The sequence below is a fragment of the Hemitrygon akajei genome, chromosome 14 (genome assembly GCF_048418815.1).
Source record: "Hemitrygon akajei chromosome 14, sHemAka1.3, whole genome shotgun sequence".
NCBI lineage: Eukaryota > Metazoa > Chordata > Chondrichthyes > Myliobatiformes > Dasyatidae > Hemitrygon > Hemitrygon akajei.
This window is the reverse complement of record NC_133137.1, coordinates 82,642,901-82,666,123: the sequence shown is the minus strand read 5'-3', so window position 1 is coordinate 82,666,123 and position 23,223 is coordinate 82,642,901. Positions and strand designations below refer to the sequence as shown.

The 23,223-nt window shown below is 42.8% G+C and overlaps 1 protein-coding gene across 2 annotated transcripts in view; it reads right to left on the bottom strand.

The window, feature by feature from the left end:
- pcloa (piccolo presynaptic cytomatrix protein a) overlaps positions 1 to 23,223 on the bottom strand; it is a 437,698-nt gene that overhangs the window by 248,221 nt on the left and 166,254 nt on the right. Inside the window, exons 8-10 of one of the 2 annotated variants that reach the window (XM_073066476.1) lie at positions 20,814 to 20,876; positions 19,662 to 19,798; positions 12,555 to 12,636 (exon numbers count right to left, since the gene is read on the bottom strand). In XM_073066476.1, coding sequence (XP_072922577.1) covers positions 12,555 to 12,636; positions 19,662 to 19,798; positions 20,814 to 20,876 — 282 coding nt within the window. The remainder of the gene's footprint in view (positions 1 to 12,554; positions 12,637 to 19,661; positions 19,799 to 20,813; positions 20,877 to 23,223) is intronic. The other variant, XM_073066477.1, reaches the window with a different exon arrangement.

Here is a 23,223-nt window from a genome sequence, read left to right as displayed (position 1 = left end):
TATTTGGATTTTCAAAAGGCTTTTGACAAGGTCCCACACAGGAGATTAGTGTGCAAACTTAAAGCACACGGTATTGGGGGTATGGTATTGATGTGGATAGAGAATTGGTTGGCAGACAGGAAGCAAAGAGTGGGAATAAACAGGACCTTTTCAGAATGGCAGGCAGTGACTAGTGGGCTCAGTGCTGGGACCCCAGTTGTTTACAATATATATTAATGATTTAGACGAGGGAATTAAATGCAGCATCTCCAAGTTTGCGGATAACACGAAGCTGGGTGGCGGTGTTAGCTGTGAGGAGGATGCTAAGAGGATGCAGGGTGACTTGGATAGGTTAGGTGAGTGGGCAAATTCATGGCAGATGCAATTTAATGATAAATGTGAGGTTATCCACTTTGGTGGCAAGAACAGGAAAACAGATTATTATCTGAATGGTGGCCGATTAGGAAAAGGGGAGGTGCAACGAGACCTGGGTGTCATTGTACACCAGTCATTGAAAGTGGGCATGCAGGTACAGCAGGTGGTGAAAAAGGCGAATGGTATGTTGGCATTCATAGCAAGAGGATTCGAGTACAGGAGCAGGGAAGTTCTACTGCAGTTGTACAAGGCCTTGGTGAGACCACACCTGGAGCATTGTGTGCAGTTTTGGTCCCCTAATCTGAAGAAAGACATTCTTGCCATAGAGGGAGTACAAAGAAGGTTCACCAGATTGATTCCTGGGATGGCAGGACTTTCATATGAAGAAAGACTGGATCGACTGGGCTTATACTTGCTGGAATTTAGAAGATTGAGGGGGGATCTTATTGAAACATATAAAATTCTAAAGGGCACACGAGTGAATCTGCAGATGCTGGAAATAAATAACAACACAAAATGCTGGCAGAACTCAGCAGGCCAGACAGCATCTATGGGAGGAGGTAGTGACGACGTTTCGGGCCGAAACCCTTCTGATGAGGTTAACCCTCCTGATGAAGGGTTTCAGCCTGAAACGTCGTCACTACCTCCTCCCATAGATGCTGTCTGGCCTGCTGAGTTCTGCCAGCATTTTGTGTTTTTAAAATTCTAAAGGGATTGGACAGGCTAGATGCAGGAAGATTGTTCCCAATGCTGCCTGGTTTGGAGGGCATGTGCTATCATGAGAGGCTGGTCAAACTTTGGTTGTTTTCTCTGGAGTGGGAGGCTGGGGTAGAGGTTTATAAAATTATGAGAGGCATAGATAGAGTGGACAGGAAGTATCTTTTTTCTAGGGTAGGAATGTCTAATAGCAGAGGGCATGCATTGGAGGTGAGAGGGGGTAGGTTCAGTGGGAATGTGAGGGGTAAGTTTTTTTACTTGGAGAGTGATGGATGCCTGGAATGCACTGCCTGGTATGATGGCAGAGGCAAATACATTGGAGGCTTTTAAGAGACTTTTCGATAGGCCCATGGGGCAGTTGGATGTCAGGAAGATGGAGGGATATGGACATGGTGTAGGTAGGAAGGATTAGTTTTTGGGTATTTTTTAAATTTACTTTGAGCTGGTTTGGCGTGACATTGTGGGCCAAAGAGCCTGTTGTGCGCTGTATTGTTCTATGAGAGTGCGGGGGAGGTTACACAAGTCTCAAGTATTGAAATCAACTCTACATCCACCACCTGCGCTGGAAGCTCACGCCACACTCTCACCACCCCCTGAGTGACGAAATTCCTCCTCATTTCACCTTTCACCCCTAACCCATGACCTCTAGTTCTAGTCTCACTCAACTTCAGTGGGAAAAGCCTGCTTGCGTTTACCTTATGTACACCCCTCATCGTTTTGCAAACCTCTATCAAATTCTCCTGCACCCTAGGGAATAAAATCCTCACCTATTCACTTCTCCCTGTAACTCAGGTTCTGAAGTCTTGGCAACATCCTTGTAAATTTTTTCTGCACTCTTTCAATCTTAGTTATATCTTGACTGTAGGTAGGTGACCAAAACTGCACACAATACTCCAAATTAGACCTCACCAATTTCTCACACAATTTCAACATACCTTCCCAACACCTGTACTCAATACATTGATTTATGAAGACCAACGTGTCAAAAGTTTTCTTTACGACTCTATCTCCCTTTGAAGGAACTGTGGACCTGTATTCCCAGATCCCTCGGTTCTACTGTACTCCTCAGTGCCCTACCACTCACTGTGTAAGACATACTCTGGTTGGTCCTCACAAATAGCTGTATAAAATTCCACCTGCTATCTTCAGCACAATTTTTCCAGCTGGTCCAGATCCCACTACGAGCTTTGCTAGACTTCACCGCTGTCCACTACACCCCCAGTCTTGGAGTCTTCCACCAGTTTGCTGATCCAGTTTACCACATTGTCATTCAGATCGTTGATGTAATGACTGGGTCGATAAAACCTTAATATACTGAAGCAGAATTAGCTGAATCCGCCCATCAAGTCACCACCACCATTCCATCTTGGCTGATTTATTTTCCCTCTCAGCCCCATTTTCCTGCCTTCTCTCAGTAACCTTTGACACCCTTACTAATCAAGATCCTATCAACCTACGCTTTAAATATACTGAATGACCCCACAGGCGCCTGTGGCAATGAATTCCACAGATAAACCACCCTCTGGCTAAAGAAATTCCTCATCTCCGTTCTAAATGGACGACCTTCTATTCTGAGGCTGTGCCATTTGTTCCCAGACTCAGAACTTCTCACAATACTCAATGTTTAACTTGTGCCTTCATTTCCTAGGTTCTAGTGACTTCAACTACCTCTGTTGAGCCAGGGAGAAGCCCAATATTTGAAATGATTTCTGTACAAATTTGGCATAGATACTTGACATTTAAACATAATTTTGGAGCATATAATTTTTGCTGATGATATTTCAAACCAAATATATAAAATATCACAAGAACGACACTGACTAATCTGCAAGAGAAAAAAATAATAATTTAAGTCAAAGTTCCAAGAGTTGAATTAGCACTCAGTACAATTGGTAAGGAACATGTGAATCACCAGTCACAGACTGAAAATAAGTATCAGGAGAGTGATATTGTCAGGAAGTTCCCATGTACCGGGCGCACGTGGTGCAATATTGTTAATTTATTGGGTGCAATTAATTGGGTCACTGGCTCACTGCCCTGAGACTCAGTTATCAGGGAATACCCAAGCAATTAACCTACTGAAAATGTATCACTATATTCTCCTCGCCAGAGCGTGGATCTAAAATGGCCACATCCAAGCTCTGTGGGTGCAAGCGCCCTGGAAATACAGAGTGAAGTCTTTGGGCACCTCAGATGTAGGGGGAGCTTGAACAATACTCCATGGAGCTGGGAGGGTCATTGTCAGCTCTACCCTGTGAGGGAGGGCAGGCCGTGGGGCGGAAGGTGAGTGGAGTGGGAATGAAAGACTTCCACTTCCGTGCTGCTCCCCTGCCTGATCACAGTGAGATTAAGGCCGCTGGGATGCGGGAAATCCGAGGCACAAGTTTCTCCTCACACAGACGGTGGTGGGTGCTTGGAACGAGTGGCAGAAATGGGTACGATTACTGTGGTTAAAAAGCATCTGGACGGGCACTTGGATAGGAAAGGTTCAGAGGGATATGAGGGTAGAGTGGGTAAATGGGACAAGCAAGGGCAGGTATGGTGGCTGGCATGGATGGGCTGGGTACAGGAGCCTGTTGCAAAGTACCCAGTAACGGACATGCCCGTGTGGTCATTGTCCTTGGCATGGTGACCAGCTCTGTGACTCAGCAGGAAATCGGACAGGGCAATGGTGATAGCAGACCCACGAGTGAGGGGGACAGATAGGAGATCCTGTGACTACAAAACAGATGCCAGGATAGTGTGTTCTCTTGGCAGCTATGGTCACGATATCTCTGAGTAGCCGTGAACAGCCAGAGATTGTTGAACACATTAATACAACGGACACAGGTAGAACCAAGGGATGAAGTCCTGTGAAATGATAAATAGGGAGTTCGGTAAGATATTAAAATGAAGGATGAGGGTAGTAATCTCGAATTACTCCTGGTACCATGTGCCATGATTATTCTAAATGGTGCTTCACAAGGTTGGGTCCTCAGCCCCCTTCTCCACTCCCTGCTCACTCATGAGGACAACTGTAGTCAGATTTTGCCCTATCTTATTTAACGATGAGACAGTGTAACTCTGAGCTGAGTAACGCAGTGTCATGACAACAACCTTTGGCTCAATGTCAGAAAAACAAAAGGGATAGTCAGGAAGTGTGACTGGGGCATTTGCTCCTGCTTGCATCAACAGGGTTGAGAGAGTTGAAAGCTTCAAGTTCTTTGGGATGAACATCACTAATAGTCTGTCCTGGTCCAGCCTCTACTCTGTACAGCCATGACTGTGTGGCCAGACACAGCACAGCCACATACACCCTATGACCAATATTTTTCACCAATGCCTTTACTTCCTCAGGAGGAAAAAGATATTTGGGAAGTCCCCCATCAACCCCTACTAATTTTATCAATGCACCATTAAAAACACCCTGTCTGGGTGCATAATGGCTTGGCAGGACATAGCAAGTTCAGGGAACCCTGGCTGATGAGCGACAATGAGGCTCTGGTGACAAAACTGAAGGAAGCATACATTACTTTTAGGTACCCGCTTACAACTGAATCTCTTGACGAACATAAAAAGATTAAGACTAGGCTTAGGAAAAAATCACAAGGGTACAAAAGGGTATGAGATGAATTTTGCAGGCAGGGTTAAAGATGAACATAAAGAATCTTCAGTAACATTAACAGTAAAAGATGACTAGGGAGAAAATATTTTCAAGGACGTTTCAAGGCCACCTGTGTGTGGAGCCACAGGAGATGGTTGAGATGATTAATGTCTTCTCAAATGCCAAAGAAATGGTTCAAAGTTCAAGTTTAATTGTCATTCTACCATACATGATTACAATCAAATGAAACAGTGTTAAGGCTGATGTATAATTCTGCGTCAAATGAACGCCATAGGTACAGCGTAGCTGTGTAACCTACGCTGTACCCTAGCTCTACCCTACGCCATAGCCTGACGCGCATCTCTCCAAAAATGTAACTGCGCGTCATGGCGACGCAGATTGCAACAACTGTGATTAGTCCGCTTGGTAGCATCGCATTTCCTCCTGTCTATAGGCATACTGTGCGTACACTGATGCGAAATAAATGGTTGGAGACGATGAACCAAATCGTCAAATCTACCCGCCGACATCCGAAAATATCTGAAATGCATTTCTTCGTCCATGTCTCTCAGTGGCCGGACAAGCACAGAAAATTCACCCTCCTTCTGCCTCAATCGTTCAATGGTCGTACACACCATCTCCTCCGACGTCTTCTCTCTTTTCTGCGTTACAGTAATTTCAATAAAACTAACCCTCGTTCAAAATTTATTAGCTCCAACTCCAACATGATGAGCTCAGTTTCAGCCATTGTTTGAAGTACACGAAGAAAGTCTACACAGTGGCGTGGAAACCCCACCGCCAACTAGCGCTTTGGTGGTGAATTGCAGAGCGACGCAGACACACCAGCACACAGGTATAAATGCTCACAATGACACAGGCCACTTACGAAGGCTACAGCATAGGCTACTACGCAGAAGTATAAATCAGCCCTTTCTCTGGGGCCAAGGTGCAAAACAAAGTACTAGCAGTCACACACAGCACATATGAGATATCAGTAAAATACAGTCACATGAAAGAATATAGTCCAAGACCCTGCGTCCATGAGCCAATGAATGTGGCAGAAATCTGCAGTGAAACACAATACGGCTTGTCTTCTGCCAAGCGAACACTGGGGGCAGCACCGACTCCAGGATGGACGCCAGGCCACACCGCCTGTGCTGAAGAGCACTGACTCTGATAGAAATATCACAACAATCTGGCCTCTCTCCTGGACGGCTGTAAATAGGCGACACTGCGACTTGAAGCCTATGACCGAGGCTAGGCAGCTCCACCGCCTTCCTGCCTCGCCGTCCACCAATAAAGATTCAAGATTCAAAAACTTTATTGTCATTCTAACCGTACATCAGCTCTGCAGGGCAGAATGAGACAGCGTTTCCCAGGAGCAGTGCAATCATAACATAACAAACGCAACACTAAATAATAAACATAACAATAAATAGTAAAACACAACAGCCACATGTCAGTTAAAAACAAGTTATAAGTGTACAGTGCAAGTTAAAAGTGTCCAAAGCAGAGTCAGGTAGAGCAGCTATTTAGCAGTCTGACTGCCTGTGGGAGGAAGCTGTTCAGTAACCTTGTGGTTTTAGTTTTGATGCTCCTGTAACGTTTACCTGATGGCAGAAGAACAAACAGTTCATGGAGAGGGTGTGAGGGGTCTTTAATGATGTACCGTGTCTTCTGGGGGCATCGACTCTGAAAGAGGTCCTGGACAGAAGGTAGGGAGACCCAAATAACCTTCTCTGCTCCCCTAACCACCCTCTGCAAGGCTTTTTTTTCCGGCCGCACTGCAGCTGGAGTACCAGGTTGTGATGCAAAAGGTCAGCACACTCTCAGTGAATCGGAATTGCAGCATTCCACATTAATAATGTCCAACAGGAAAAGTGACTAAGATGATCACTCACTGTTAGACTGAGCATTCCCTTCACACATCTCCTTCACACACCAACACCTCACTAATGTAGGCAGCAGCACGAACTGCACCAAGACCAGCTCCTTCCGTTACTCCATCAATGAGCAACTCGCTGATGAGGTAGACCTGCAGTACTTTAAGTCCTTAACGTCCTGCAAGGTCTTGCAATCATAAAAAATGCTTAAAAAGGACAGTAACACCATTGGTGGACCCTGTAGAAGCCGCTGCAATCAAATGCACCACCATCTTACTAGAAGTAGGGGTAAATAAATGTGGGTAATAAGCAGTGAATTCTCAGGTCTTGTGCATATTATGAGGCAGGATGTATTTGCAGTCATTAAGAAGGGGAGGAACTTGGAGGGTTATGGGCTGAACACTGGCGACTGAGACTAGCAAGAAGGATGCTGTGGTTGGTGAGGATCAGTGGGGCTGAACTCAGAGTACCTAAACTGGGCCCAACACTTTGTTACAGTCATGGAGAAGGAACGCCAGAGGCTATACTTCATTAGGAATTTGAGGACGTTCAGAAAGCCATTAATGACTCTAACAAATTTCTCTAGTTTTAAAGGTCGGCACAACATTTTGGGCCAAAAGGCTTGTACTGTGCTCTATTGTTTTATGCTCTATGTACAGATGGGAGCATTCTGACTGGTTACATCACAGCCTGGTATGGAGCCTCCAGTGCAAAGGATCTCAAAAGGCTGCAGAAGGTTATAGATTTGGTTAGTTCCATCATGGGCATGAAGGATGCATGCTTAACCTACTGCCCTACTCTCCCTTCACCCATAACTTTGTGGTTAGGCACAGCTGAAATGCCTTCTATAAATTTGCCAATGACACAACCATTGTTAGCAGACATTCAGGTAGTCACAAGGAGGCGTACAGGAGCAAGACAGATCAACTGGTTGAGTGGTGTCACGGCAATAGCATTGCACTCAGCTTCAGGAAGACCAAGGAACTGATTGTGCACTTCAGGAAGGGGAAGTCGAGGGAACACACATCAGTCCTCATCGAGGGATCAGCAGTGGAAAGGGTGAGCAGCTTTAAGTTCCTGGGTGTTAACATCTCTGAAGATCTATCCTGGGCTCAACATATGCAATTCCAAAGCACGAAAAGCACATATGGTTACGATTTCAGAAAATGTACGATCACAAAGAAGAAAAAAAAATTAATATAGCCCAAGTCCTTGAGTGGCATGACTGATATTTGATAGTAAGTTGTCCTGGTCTAGCTTGTTCTTCCACTGAGCAAACACTGGAGTACAGCTCCAACGGGAGGGGTCAGCCTCCAGCCCAATACAAATTCGAGCACACCTCACAGAGGTTCTCCCACACCGTGTCGGCATCTCTTCCCCTGGGGAGCTGCAACAGGCGACCCTGCAGCGGGGGCCTAGTCCTCACCAGAACTGAGGCAACGCAGCTCCCCCACCACCGGTGTTACAGTGAACCAGTGACTGGACTTGCAGTATTCTGCATTATCAATGTCTAACAGGGTCTTGTGATCACAATAAAAAAATCCAAGGCAGTCTCTCGCTCCATTTGTTGGATCGCCCACCTTCTTGGTGCAACGGTATGCCACAAATCCAGGCGACAACACAAAAACAATATCCAATAAGTCCAGCTCCATCACGATCGAACAATTCACTGATGGGATAGTCCTGCAGTACTTAAAGATGAGCAAGACGAACAAATACATCCTTGATTGTACCCAGAGTGGCCACTGCATCCAAATGTGCTGCCATCTTACCACCATTTTTGCTCTGTTTTTGTACAGCTTGCAGAATTATATATATATATATTGGGTACCCTGGTAGTATAGGGTACCATGGTAGAGTTGTGGTTAGTGTGACTCAATTACAGCTCGGGGCATTCTGGGGTTCAGACTGGAGGGGGACCAATATTCTCGCAGGCAGGTTTGTTAAAGGTGTTGGGGAGGTTTTAAACTAACTTGGCAGGGTGGTGGGAATCGGAGTGAAGGGACTCAGGATAGAACGGATGTTAAAAAAGGTGAAGATAGCGGGCAGGCAGTTGATGAGACTTAGTCGCAGCCCACAGGCTGAGTATCAAATCATTTGGGAAAGGATAGCAAATACGGTACTCAAAGCATTGTATCTAAATGTGCGTAGTGTAAGAAATAAGGTGGATGATCTTGTTGCAATATTACAGATTGTCAGGTATGATGTTGTGGCCATTATTGAATCATGGCTGAAGGATGGTTTCTAGTTGGGAGCTGAATGTCCAAGGTTACACGTTATATTGGAGGGATAGGAAGATAGGCAGAGGTGGTGGTGAGGCTCTACTGGTAAAGAATGGCAGCAAATCAGTAGAAAGATGTGACATAGGACTGGAAGATGTTGAATCCTTGTGTGTTGAGTTAAGAAACTTCAAGGGTAAAAGGATGTTGATGGCAGTTATATAGAGGCCTCCCAACAGTGGCTCGGAGGTGGACCACAGGTTGCAACAGGAAATGAAAAAGGCGAGTCAAAAGGACAACGTTATGGTAGTCTTGGGAGATTTTAACATGCAGGTCGATTGGGAAAATCAGTTTGGTAATGGATCTCAAGAGAGTGAGTTTGTTGAATGCCTATGAGATGGCTTTTTAGAGCAGTTTGTCATTGAGCCGACTAGAGGATCAGCTATACTGGATTAGGAGTTATTCAAATGAACTGGAGGCGATTAGGGAGCTTAGGGTAAAAGAACCCTTAGAAACCAGTGATCACAATATGATTGTGGTCAACTTGAAACTTGATAGGGAGAAAGTAAAGTCTGATGCAGCAGTATTTCAGTGGAGTAAGGGAAATTACAGTGGTATGAAAGAGGAGTTGGCCAAAGTAAATTGGAAGGAGCTGCTGGCAGGGATGTCAGCAGAGCAGCAATGGTGTGCATTTCTGGGAAAAAGGTGCAGGACATGTGTATTCCAAAAATGAACAAATACTCAAATGGTAGAATCGTACAATCGTGGCTGACAAGGGAAGTCAAAGCTATTGTAAAAGCAAAAGAAAGGGAATACAACAAAGCAAAAATTAGTGGGAAGATAAAGGTTGGGAAGTTTTAAAAAACCTACAGAGAGCAACTAAAAAAATCATTAGAAGGGAAACGATGAAATATGAAAGCAAGCTAGCAAATAATATCAAAGGGAATAGTAAAAGTTCTTTCAAGTATGTTAAAAATAAAAGAGAAATGAGAGTGGATATAGGACCACTAGAAATTGAGGCAGGAGAAATAATAACAGGGGATAAGGAGATGGCTGATGAACTAAATGAGTATTTTGCATCAGTCTTCACTGTGGAAGACACTAACAATATGCCTGATGCTGTAGTGTGTGAAGGAAGAGAAGTGGGTGCAGCCAATGTTACAAGAGAGAAGGTGCTCAAAAAGCTGAAAGACCCAAAGGTACATAAGTCATTCAGACCAGAGGAACTGCACCCTAGGGTTCTGAAAGAGGTAGCATTAGATAATGTGGTGGCATTAGAAATGATATTTCAAAAATCATTGGACTCTGGCATGGTGCCAGAGGACTGGAAAATTGCAAATGTCACTCCACTCTTTAAGAAAGGAGGAAGGCAGCAGAAAGGAAATTATAAGCCTGACTTCAGTGGTTGGGAAGATGTTGGAGTCAATTGGTAAGGATGAGGTGATGGAGTACTTGGTGACACAGGATGAGATAGTACAAAGTCAGCATGGTTTCGTTCAGGGAAAATCCTGCCTGATGAGCTTGTTGGAATTCTTTGAGGAGATTACAAGTAGGATAGATAAAGGGGGTGCAGTGGATATTGTATATTTGGACTTTCAGAAGGCCTTTGACAAGGTGCCACACATGAGGAGTGCTTACCAAGTTAAGAGCCCATGTATTATAGGAAAGTTACTAATATGGTTAGAGCATTGGCTGATTGGTAGGAAGCAGTGAGTGGGAATAAAAGGATCCTTTACTGGTTGGTTGCCGGTGACTAGTGGTGTTCCACAGGGGTTGGTGTTGGGACCACTTCTTTTTATGCTGTATATCAATGACTTAGATGATGGAATAGATGGCTTCGTTGCCAAGTTTGCAGATGATACAAAGATTGGTGGAGGGGCAGGTAGTGTTGAGGAAACATGTCAGATGCAGAAGGATGTAGACAGATTGTATGTGGTGACATGCATGTCCTCTGATAATATATTTTACTTTGAACTTTGAACTTCACTACCGACTCACCTGCTTTCAGGAATCTTGCATGAGGACTCCCAAATCCCTTTCCATCACCAATTTCTGAATTCACTCCCAATTTAGAAAATAGTCTATGCCTTTATTCCTTCCACCAAGGTGCATGACAGTTCACTTCCCTACACTATATTCCATTTGCTACCTTGCCCAGTCTCCTAATGTCCAAGTCCTCCTGCAGACTCTATGCTTCCTCAACAGTACTTGCCCCCCCCCCCCCCACCTGTCTTCATATCGTCAGCAAACTTGGCCACAAAGCCTTCAATTCCATCATCCAAATCATTGACATATAATGTGAAATGTACTGGTCCCAACATTGACTTCTGCAGAACACCATTAGTCACCGGCAGCCAACCACAAAAGGCCCTTAACTTTTCTTTATCATATATTTAAACAAAATTCCTTTAGAAAGCCAAAAAAAGATGCACCAACCTTACCTGCAGGCAGTGCACCAGATTACAATCCCATGTTACACATAAAGGCTTTCCTCACCTGCTATTAATTCTCTTACTCTTTAGTTTATAGTTGTGCATTCTTGGTCACTAATGGAAGCACGCTGCCACGATTTATTCTGTCAAGACCATTTCACCTCCTTTGAGAAATTGTTCCCCCCCCCCCCCCCCCATCCTTCCCTTCTCCGCAAAGGTTCCAGTGCCTCCCTGTAATATTAACCTTCCTCACCAGGACCAGGACCATTTCCTCTGGACCCTCTCCAATTCCTCCACTCCTTTTGTGTAATCAAAGTCACCGAACTGTAGATAGCACCCCAGCTGAGGCCGGGCCAGCCCTTTACAAAGATTTGTGAGGTCATTGTCCTACAGCTCCTTCTTTCTGAGATTCTTTAACAACATTTTCCCCTTCTTCTTTCTACCCGAGAAGCATCACCTCTTAAACTCCATTTGCCCATTCCACCAGCATGTTTATATCCTGCTGTAATTAATACAATTTTTTCCTCATCATCTATAAATTCCCAACTGCTGTTTCTAAATTCCAAAGTCCAAGTTGGTGATAAAGCCAAAAATAAGTCAATACTCCTAATAAGTTGCTGGGGAACACCACTATTCCCCTTTTCCAATCTGAAAGACAAGCATTAAACACAACACTAATTATTGTCTGTCAGTCCTGAAGAAGAGTCTCGGCCCAAAACGTCAGCTGCTTATTCATTTCCATAGAGGCTGCCTGGCCCACTGAGTTCCTCCAGCATTTTGTGTGTGTTGCTTTGGATTTCCAGCTTCCGCATAATTTCTCATGTTTGCTATTTATTATCTGTTTCTCAGTTAACTTACTTCCCATTCTTCCCCGTCCTTCAGAATCATCTGCATGGAATAGTAACTTTCTAGAAGTACATAGAGATTGTGTTATCTCATCAACTCTATCCAAACATGGCATCTACTGAGTTTTTGATTAGATTACAGATGGAAAACTGAGCTTAGAGCAGGGGCTCCCGAACTTATTTATGCCACGGACCAATACCATTAAGTAAGGTGTCCTTGGACCTCAGGTTTGGAACCCCTGCCTTAGAGGAAAGATTTTCAAACATTATGCATGTTTAAATTAATCCAGAATCTATCGACATATATGCAATTTATAGGATGAAGAATGTCAACCATTAGCAAAGCAGTCGTGTTGATAAATTCAGGTCAATGCAATCACCAGATTTATCATGCTCAGTATGCTTCACCTCAAATGCAGCCAATGTCGCAGCATTCAGTAGGAGTACACACAGGTGGGAAGGGTATCGACACAAAAGACACACTGAGAGTGGGCTGGGTGGAGGGGGTATAATTCTGTTACCTGAGATCGTCTGGTCTTTTACATCCCTTTGAACTTTGACCCGGGAGTGGGGAAAGTTGAACAGAATAGGCTTCCCACTAACCTGCAGAATAATATTTGGAAAGTTATGCTTTAATATGTTTCTCTTGAAACAGCAAAAGAATATTTTGGGAGAAAGCTAGGCATATCAGAAAGAAATATACAAACAGATATCCACAACAGAACTGCAAGTAAAGATGTAAAAATCAATGAAATATGGAGTTCAGTCAACTCTGGAAACAGGGACACTTCAATACATAAGCAGTATCAACTGCAAACAAATCAAATATTCTTCTGTACAAAATCACTTTCCCAACCTTGTATTGAACAGTAATCCTAAACCTGAAACAGTTGTGAAAATGTGGGAAATGAATGTTAAGAATGGAAATCCATTTGCTTGTGCTTTGGTGTAACTTGTATTTAACAGCCAGTTAGTACTCACCTTGGGCGATGTTCCTGCACTTACTAGGAAATTGGCTCAGGTGTATCCAGGCACAGTTCACTTTAATATATCTGTCATTTGCCCTGCATCAGATGTGCATCCAGTGAAATCGTTTTGTGCCTGGCAGGCGTTTTCTCCCATCATCAACAGAAAATGCCTTTAAAAAGGAATAACCTTTGAATTGTATTTATAACTTTCCGGAAGTAAGAACAACCTCCTCTGCAAGTTGGCACCGAGATTCCAATTAAAGGCTCCCCATGGGAACGTTGTTTTTATCCTCAGCCTCTGTCAAACTCATTTTTCTGTACCCTGTCTCTGTTCACATGAACCACTGATAAAAACAGAATCTTCTCTAAGTAATGCACCTTAGTGCTATTGTAGATTTCTGATAACCCTCTACCTTGCACTGGTTTGTAACTACTCGTCGTCCAGTCACCATAAGACTGCAAGACCGTAAGACAATGGAGCAGAATTAGGCTATTCAATCCATTGAGTCTGCACTGCCATCCCATCATGGCTCATCCCGGATCCCACTCAACCCCGTACACCTGCCTTCTCGCCACGTCCTTTGATGCCCTGACCGATCAGGAAACAATCAACTTCCTCCTTCAATACACGCACGGACTTGGCCTCCACCACCTTCTGTGGCAGAGTGATTCACCACTCTCTGGCTAAAAAAATTCCTTCTTACCTCTGCTCTAAAAGGCTGCCCCACAATTTTGAGGCTGTGCCCTCTAGTTCTGGATACCCCCGCCATAGGAAACATCCTCTCCACACCCACCCTATCTAGTCCTTTCAACATTCAGTAGGTCTCAATGAGATCCCCCACACATTCTTCTAAATTCCAGTGAGTACAGGCCCAAAGCTGCCAAACGCTCCTCATATGCTAACCCCTTCAATCCCAGAATCATCCTTGTGAATCTCCTCTGGACTCTGTCCATTGACAACACATCCTTTCTATGATAAGGGGCCTAAAACTGTTGACAATACGCCAAGTGCGGCCTAACTAGTGTTTTATAAAGCCTTAGTATCATCTCGTTTTTATATTCTATTCCCTTTGAAGTAAGTGACAGCATCGTATGGCAGGTGTCCAGCTCCACAAGAGGTCACTGTGGCCCCCAGCTGCTTCCCCCCTCCCATTTCCCCTCAACTTCATGGCCCGTTCCATGCTGTGGGCAGAGAGCGCTGTAAAACCAACCCGATATCTTTAACAGATTTTCAAGCCAGCTTTCTGACTTTTGCTGATCACTTGAATCTTCATAGTACAGAGGGCAATAGACCAAGTGTTGGTTAATATAAACATCATTCATTTAAATATCAATCAGTCTCTGGAAAATAGCTCACTGCAATTTAGAATGCAGTGATTATTCTGCTTTGAAATTCTATGTTGTTCCAGTCATTTATGGTCAAGATGGCGCCTGTGTACAACACTCTTTTGGTTGATGTCTTCTGGATAGATCATGAAACCATATATTTCATTTCTTTTATGTCTTTTATGTTGGTTTTTTGTCTTTAATGCGATTCTGGAACTGTTGGAGCCAGTGATTTGCAGTTTGGAGATCGTTTGGGTGTTCTAGCGCTCTGCAGCCTCGGAGAGGATTCTGGGAGAAAGAATCAACGTGAGCAAGCTTCGTGGCGACAAAGCTGCGGGATGGGGTATGCGCCGATGTCTGACTCCATTTCACCGATTAACGTTTCGGATGTTTGCCAATTAAGGTGACGAAAGAAGACTGAAACATCGAGGCAAGCGTGTAAGTTTGGAGTTTGTTTGAGTGTTCCAGCGCTCTGCAGACTCTGAGAGGATTCCGGGAGACCACAGCAGTGTGAGCGAATTTCATGGTGAGAAAGCTGTGGGATGGGGTGTGAGCTGATGTTTGACTCCATTTTGCCGACTAAAGCTTCTATCGTTCACTGATCGAAGCAATGAGGGAGATCGAAACAGCGAGGCGAGTGTGGAATGTGAGTGCCGGATGCCTGATCTCTGGGAATCGCTCTGTGACCTGAGAGGGGAGAGCCGGCTGCTGTACCTGGAGAACGTTACCCAGGTGTTGTGCATTTCAGATATAGACTTGAAATACAGACTTCTATCTTTCAGTCTTAATAGGTTTTTCTATTCTGTGATTTTCACCCAATCTTTCTCATTTTTTTTGTGTGTAGGGGAGGAGGATTTGCGGGCCAATGTGCCTGTTCTATTTTTGCTTGTTTTTTTGTGTGGGGTGGGGAGGATTTAAGGGGGTTGATGATCGTGCTGCTGTTCTTTTTCTTTCTCGGTTTTGTGGCTATCCAGAGAAGATGAATTCGAGAGTTGTACACTTTGATAATAAATGAACCTTTTTATACCTTTTAAAGTGGGCAATTGTTTTGTCTTTGAACAAACTAATGTGAAATATTGTCATCTGATTTTTATTTGCTTCTACATGGATATTCTCACCACACCTATAAATTTCAATGGATATTCACCAGACTCGATAGAAATCTCACCACACCTACCAGGCTTGATAGAAATCTCACCACACCTACCAGGCTCGATGGATATTCACCAGGTTCAATAGATACTACATCTGTAAGGCTCAATGTGGTTGGATTTTATGTGGGGGTTTGGAATTTAACTACAGAGTATATTGAAAATGAGGGCTATGTTTAGGGTTATCCCCTTATAGTAGGTTGTAATATCTTGTAATTACAACCTTATCGAATCCACTCTTGCATTGTGGATGTTACTGCGAGCTGTCTCTCAACGTTTCATTCTGGAAACGGAAGGAATAAGTGGTTTGGTGCATCTGATGAGACGGCAGGTAAGAGGCAAGAAGGGAGCTACTAGAAAGGATTGGAACCGCAAGTTAATGATCTGAAAGGCTCTCCTGTGCTTTTCAGAACTTTTGTTTCCCAAAAATAACCCTCATTTTACAAACTGGTGTAGAGATGTTTGTATATCTATTCCTCAGGGAGGGCAGAGGAGTTTGTCTGCGTGGACTTTAGTAAAGCATTCGAAAAGCTCCCTCATAGTAGACTGGTCCAGAAGATTGAGTAACAAGGGATGCACAACAAGTTAGAAGGTTGAACATAGAAGAGTGTAACACAGGAATGGGGCCTTCAGCCTAAGAGTCTATGATGAACATGATGCCAAATTAAACTAGTCCCTACTGCCTACACTTGACTCACGTCCCTCCATTCCCTGCGTTTTCATTTTATCCGTGTCAGTAAATTGCCTACAATATTGACTCTGACTCTGTTGTTAGTAACATGTATCAATGATTTGGCTGAACATGTAAGTAGTCTGATTTCAAAGTTTTCTAACAACATGAACAGTGGATAATGAAGAAGGTTGTTAACTGATGGAAACAGAAGAGTTATAAACTTGGGCAGAGAAGTGGCAGATGGTGTTTAATTCCACTAAGTGTCAGGTGACGCATTGTGAGAGGTCAGATTCGTGAGAAAGGCATAGAGTAAATAGCCAATTTGTAAAGAGCACTGATATACAGAGGGATGTTGGATGTAAGTTGATAATAACTCACTGAGGACAAACGCAAGAGGAAAGTACAATGTAACGGGCATAACACTTAGCAGCTGATGTACAGAGCAAAATTAGGGTGAAAGTCCTTGGCTCAATGAAAATGGCAGTATGTGCATAGAACAGGAAAGAAAGCATACGACATACTTGCCTTTATGAGTGGGGCACTGTGTATTAGAATTTGGAAAGTTCTGTTGTCAATTGATTTGGCAACATTTAGAGTATTCAATTCTGGTAGCTACACTATCAGAAGGATAGAACCATAGAACATTACAGCACAGAAACAGGCCTTTTGGCCATTTTTGGCTGTGCTGAACCATTTTTCTGCCTAGTCCCACTGACCTGCACCTGGACCATATCCCTCCATACACCTCTCATCCATGTACCTGTCCAAGTTCTTCTTAAATGTTAAAAGTGAGCCTGCATTTACCACTTCATCTGGCAGCTCATTCCACACTCCCACCACTCTCTGTGTGAAGAAGCCCCCCTAATGTTCCCTTTAAACTTCTCCCCCTTCACCCTTAACCCATGTCCTCTGGTTTTTTTCTCCCCTAGCCTCAGTGGAAAAGCCTGCTTGCATTCACTCTATCTATACCCATCATAATTTTATACACCTCTATCAAAGCCTCCCCTCATTCTTCTACGCTCCAGGGAGGATGTGGAGGCTTTGGAGAGGGTGGAGAATAGGTTCACCAGGATGCTGCCTGGAGTGGAGTGTATTAACTATAAAGAAAGATTGGACATACTTGGATGGTTCTCTCTAAAGCATCAGAAGCTGGTGGGGTGATCTCAGAGGATATATACAATCAGAGAGACATGGATGGAGTAAATAGTCAGAGTCTATATCAGGGTGAAAATGAAAAGTACTTCTTGGAACCTATCCATAATTACAAAAGAGGTGGGTGTCAGTGGTCAGAACAAATATTGAGGTAGATGATTCCCTGGTGACTGACAAAGTATGTCTCAGGCCATTATAGGAGATGAACTGCATAGCTTTGGCAGAGAAATTTGCATCTCCATTCATACCATCTGTGACGCTCTATAAGATCACCCTTCTGCATTCTATGTTCTATGGAAAGAAGCCCCAGTGTTTCCAACCCCTCCATATAACTCAAGCTCTCCAGCTTCGGAAAAATAATTGTGAATATTTTTCTGCATCTTTTCCAACGTAATCACACCCTTCCTTTAGATGGGCAACCAGAAATACACACAACTGTTGTCTCACTAACAGTTTCTACAATTGTACCATGGTGTCCCAGCTCTTGTACATAACTCTGACTGATGAAAATGAGCGTGCCAAAAATGTTTGTCACCACCCTTACCTGATATTAACCCTCTAGAAAACATTTAGAACACTCATATAAATTTAAGCAATAATGACTGTATCTTCATCACAGGCAATCCCCCCCAGGACCTGTTTCCACTTTGGCTTTACAGGTTCTGAGATGGCTTGTAAAGGCAGAGTACAAACTGTAGATATTTCAATAGAAGAAGCAGATGATGACCAATGGAAGTTAGGTTAGTAAGTAGGACAGTTGTAGTTGTATGTGGGAGAGTTGGAGAGAAGAATGTGGGACAGTTGGAGTTGTATGTGGTACAGTTGGGGAGATGTATGTGGGACAGATAGAGAGAGTATGTGGGTCAGTTTGAGTAGTATGTTGGACAGTTGGGGAGAAGTATGTAGGACAGGTGGGGAGAGTATGTGGGATGTGCACTCCTGTTGCTCATGCAGAACTTACGTGTAATCTCGAAGCATGGTGTCAAGCTTATAAATACCATCCCAAGTGCTTGTTTCGCATTTTGTGCCAGAGATGCCAGGAGAAGATGCTCGTACTGCCCTTCTTAAAGGAGAATCTGAGCTATTCTGGAACATTTTTCTCCAACTTTCTGGTAACCTGCACCCATGGCAGGGCTTGAAGCAGAGCACCTAATTCAGAGGTCTGGTGTCGGGCACATGAACATTCATGGCTTCCCTACTGTAGCTTACTGAGATTAACATGGGTCTCCGTTCTGATTGAGAGAGGACATCAACCTTGGTTCACATCTCCTCCCAGGGGATTTGTAGCAATTTGTGAAGTGCATGTGGATGGTATTGTTCCAGTGCCCTGGGATGCTGCAGGTCTCAGAAGCATACAGAAGAAACAGAACACAAATTGGTCTTGGTGATGTCATCTGTGGATTACTCCACACAATTGTGATCTCCTCAATGAAGAAAGGGTGCACTGTCTATAGAGGGAGTGCTATGAAGAAGCATCAGATTGTATTTCAAATGTCAGATGGGTCATACAGTGCATGGACAAATGGACAGATCATGGAACAATATTAAGTTAAGGCTAATGTCTCATCTGTAATATTTAGAATGCAAAAAGATCTTTTTTAAAAAAAAATTTTTACAGACCTCCTCGGGGTGGCTAAAGGGATCATGGAGTCTCAGTGGGTAGACTAGATAGGACTGACATGAGAGGTAAATTTCTCACACTGTTGGTGATGAATCTTTGGAATCCTTTACCTTCAGGAGCAGTGGAGAGGCAGCCTCTGAGTTTATTTCCATCAGAGACCAATAGGCTTCTGGACATTGGCAGAAATGAGGGATATATGGAATGACATAAATAGTCTGGGGTTTGAAGATAAGCCAAAGTCTTGTTGAATGTCACGGCAGACATTTGCTCCTGCTCATATTTTTGATGTTGCATATTTTTTAGTTTAAAAAAAAATATAATAAATTGTCTGACTTGTCTTTTTTTTTCTGGTTCCTGTTCCTTTCCACTGAAATGAGTGGTGTTGCTGTACCTGTGCTGGTTAGGGGGAATGGTCAAATTGTTCAGTTCAACTAGTGGAAAAGTACAGGGAAATAGCATCTGAGAACTGGATGCCAATGAGAGCAGTCAGGAAGTCACCAATGGTCACATGGTCAAAACTCACATATGGGTGGGATGTAACTTTGGGGTGAAATGCTAATGGGCTCCAGAGAATTCTCACTGTTTGGGTACAATATTCAAAATGGAAGAGAAGTCCATTTCTCCCACATTCTGTTGTTAATTTGAAATATGATAACTAAAACAACATTTTATAATAATTTATATTTATTGTTGGAAAACAGTTAAATATAAAATACAAGTGAATAAATCTTCCTTACTTCTGTTGTCTGTGGTTGAGATTGTCTGGAATGGGATACTTTCTCTGGAACTTTGCGATTTACGGCAGGTACATCTTCAAGGCGAGATTCACGTGGTTTGTCAAACCAATCTGTTTCTTCCCGACGAAGATGGTATGCTTTGAAAATCAAAATACTATCAGTTCTTCAAAAACATGCAATTGGAGATTAAGGGTGGCAGCAAACTCCGGGACAGGATGGCATTCTTCCCGTGGCTTTATGCAGCATGCAAGCTTTCCAACATGTTCATGCACAAATATCACCCACAACACAAGATTATGGCAAAGCGCAAAACACAATTGCAACATTTTGTAGATTTACTAACTGGGCACTAAAGGAGAGTAAACCATGGAATGTTGATACTTTTCTTAAATTTTAAACGAGATTAAAAGTTTTTGCATAGAAATTATTTGGGTGTCATATGGACAAATGTCAGTTCTCATGAAGATTTTTTCCAAGGATTGATAGTAGTTATCAGTAAAATATAAACTCAAATCAAAATTTAAAAAAAAAATCATTCTAATCTGGCGTTAGAGTCAGTTAAGTTGGTCAAAACAACTTTTTTGATTCAGTTACTGTCCAAAGTTTTTAATAATAATTGGAATCTAGTCAGGACAACATAAATTCTGCCACAGATTCTAGAAACATGAACTCCTTTGATTTGGAAACAAAATACAATATTCTGAATGGAAAAGGGCCAGTTAGCAACCAACTGCTAACAGTTGATATCAATTTCTATTGTCACTGACATTGCATAAATCATTAAATGTTAGATTTTCATCCACTGATGGTGGACATGTGAGAAATCTACCCTTTCTTGAGAAATATTTTTCTCAGTTCTGAAAAGCTATGCAACACAACAATGTAAATTGTTTTGGGATTTGTATTTATCCGCCTGAAGCAGTAGTGTCCTTAATTAGAACATCATGCTGCTCCAAGTTTTAATCTTTCTAGTGGAATTGTTGAAACTGAAGGCCTGACACCATATACTTTTGGTATTTTCAGTGAACAAATCTTCTCAAGAGCCAATGACCATGCTTTGAATATGTACCATATAAACCACTCAGTGGCCTTTCATTAGCTAGCAAACTCAATTTAACAAAGCTGAAAGTCTAGCCAAATTATTCAACTCACAATTGATTTCAATGAACTTAGTTTGGTTGGGTTCAGTTAATTGATTCAGTGCTGTGCATAGGCCTGTTCGATATAAAGCAAGAGAAGGAAAAAGGAAAAGAAAAGCAGCGTCAGAATAGTTAGGTTCCTCAGGTGGTACTTTATTTTTATATGATGTAGGGAACCGAGAATATTCACTGCAGTCATCTCTGATTAAGTTAACCAGCATTTTCAAACTAAAATCTGGTGATGTCATTGTTTGTATTCAGATGATAGGGAAATGGGACAGAAAGCAGACAACAGAAAGAAATTCAGAATGTCCCAAAGCAACAAATGAACTCTTTGTCAATAATATGAAAAATATATAAAACATTTGTTAACTCTGAAAGATAATTCCAAAAATGGAGAAACAAGCCTGTCTCTTTCAATCATTAAGCAAATTAGACACCTTGAGGATGGTGTTTTAAGTTGCACATTTCGTCCCTCTGTAGGGTGATGAACACTTTCACTAACCAAAGTTTACTGCAGATGCCTTGCTAGAAGCTCAGTGAGAAATATTTATCTGTGAACCCATGCAGATTTCTGCACGCTATTTGTTTAACTTATTAGGTCTAGAATGGAATTGACAGCTTTCTTGTATAGCCAATTTCCAAATACAAAGGTAAAGCAGTTGAACATAACTCAGTAGCATCTTGTCTTTATGGACCTCAATAAGTTACAGTTGGAAGTGATCAAACCCTACTCTTAGTATTTTCTGGATTTTCTTGAATCTGTCAACGTTGAAAGAAATATGGCAGAGATAAAGACACTTCCCCATTTTTATCAACTTGTATGTTAAGGAAATGATAAGCCCAATACCCTAAAATTAAAAGTACTAATTTCTCTGTGGATGGATAGCAAATGGTCATGAAAATGGTTTAGTCACAAAACCACCCCCCCCAACATAAATAAATAAATAATAAAAGAAAACAGCAAGACAGCTGCCCTTCATAAAATCATTGCAGTAATGTACACATACACAAGAAATAGATGACTTCAGAGCACAGAATATTGAGCAGTACAGAACAAGAACAGGACTTTCAGTCCACAATGCTTTAGTAAAGTACTTAAACTAGTAACTAAATGAACTAACCCTTCTACCTACACAATGTCTACATCCCTCTATTCTCTGCACACCCAGATTCAGATATGCTTTTCTAAGAACTTCCTAAATGCCTCTATCATATCTGCTTCCACCACCATCCTAGTCAGCACATTTCAGATACCCATCACTCTCTATGTAAAAAAAATCTTGTCCTGCATATGCAACTCCTTTGAACTCCCCCCCCCCACCTTAAATGCAAGCCCTCCGGTACTAGATATTTTGACCATGGGGTAAAAGATACAGCTTTCTTCTACCTATGACTCTCACAATGTTATCAATCTCTATTAGATCTTTCTTCAGTCTCTGCTCCCCTGAAATAAAAGCATTACAAGTTTGTCCAACCTCTCCTTATAGCTCGTGCTCTCTACTCAAGGCAGCATCTTGGTAAATCTTTTCTGCACCCTCTCCAAAGCCTTAACATCCTTCTCATAATGGGATGACCAGAACTTTATAGTTTAAGTGGTTGGTGTTGGGACCACTTCTGTTTATGCTGTATATTAATGATTTAGATGATGGAATAGATGGCTTTGTTGCCAAGTTTACAGATGATACGAAGATTGGCGGAGGGGCAGGTAGTGTTGAGGAAACAAATAGGATGCAGAAGGACTTGGACAGATTTGGCGAATGGGCAAGGAAGTGGCAAATGAAATACAATATTGGAAAATGCATGGTCATGCACTTTGGTGGTAGAAATAAATGTGTGAACTATTTTCCAGGAATCTGAGATGCAGAGGGACTTGGGAGTCCTTGTGCAGAACACCCTGAAGGTTAACTTGCAGGTTGAGTTGGTGGTGAGGAACACAAATGCCATGTTAGCATTCATTTCAAGAGGTCTAGAATACAAGAGCAAGGATGTGATGCTGAGGCTTTATAAGGCACTGGTGAGGCCTCACCTTGAGTATTGTGAACAGTTTTGGGCCCCTCATCTTAGAAAGGATGTGCTGGCATTGGAGAGGGTCCAGAGGAGGTTCACAAGGATGATTCTAGGAATGAAAGGGTTATACATCTGGGTTGTCATACAAGGTTAATACAAGGTTATCATCTGGGTCTATACTCACCGCAATTCAGAGGGATGAGGGGAGATCTCATTGAAACCTTTCGAATGGTGAAAGGCATAGACCGAGTAGATGTGGAAAGGATGTTTCCCATGGTGGAAGAGTCTAGGACGAGAGGGCACATCCTCAGGATAGAGGGACGCTCTTTCAAAACAGAGATGCGGAGAAATTTCTTTAGTCAAAGGGTGGTGAATTTGTTGCCAGATGCAGCTGTGGAGGCCAGGTTGTTGGG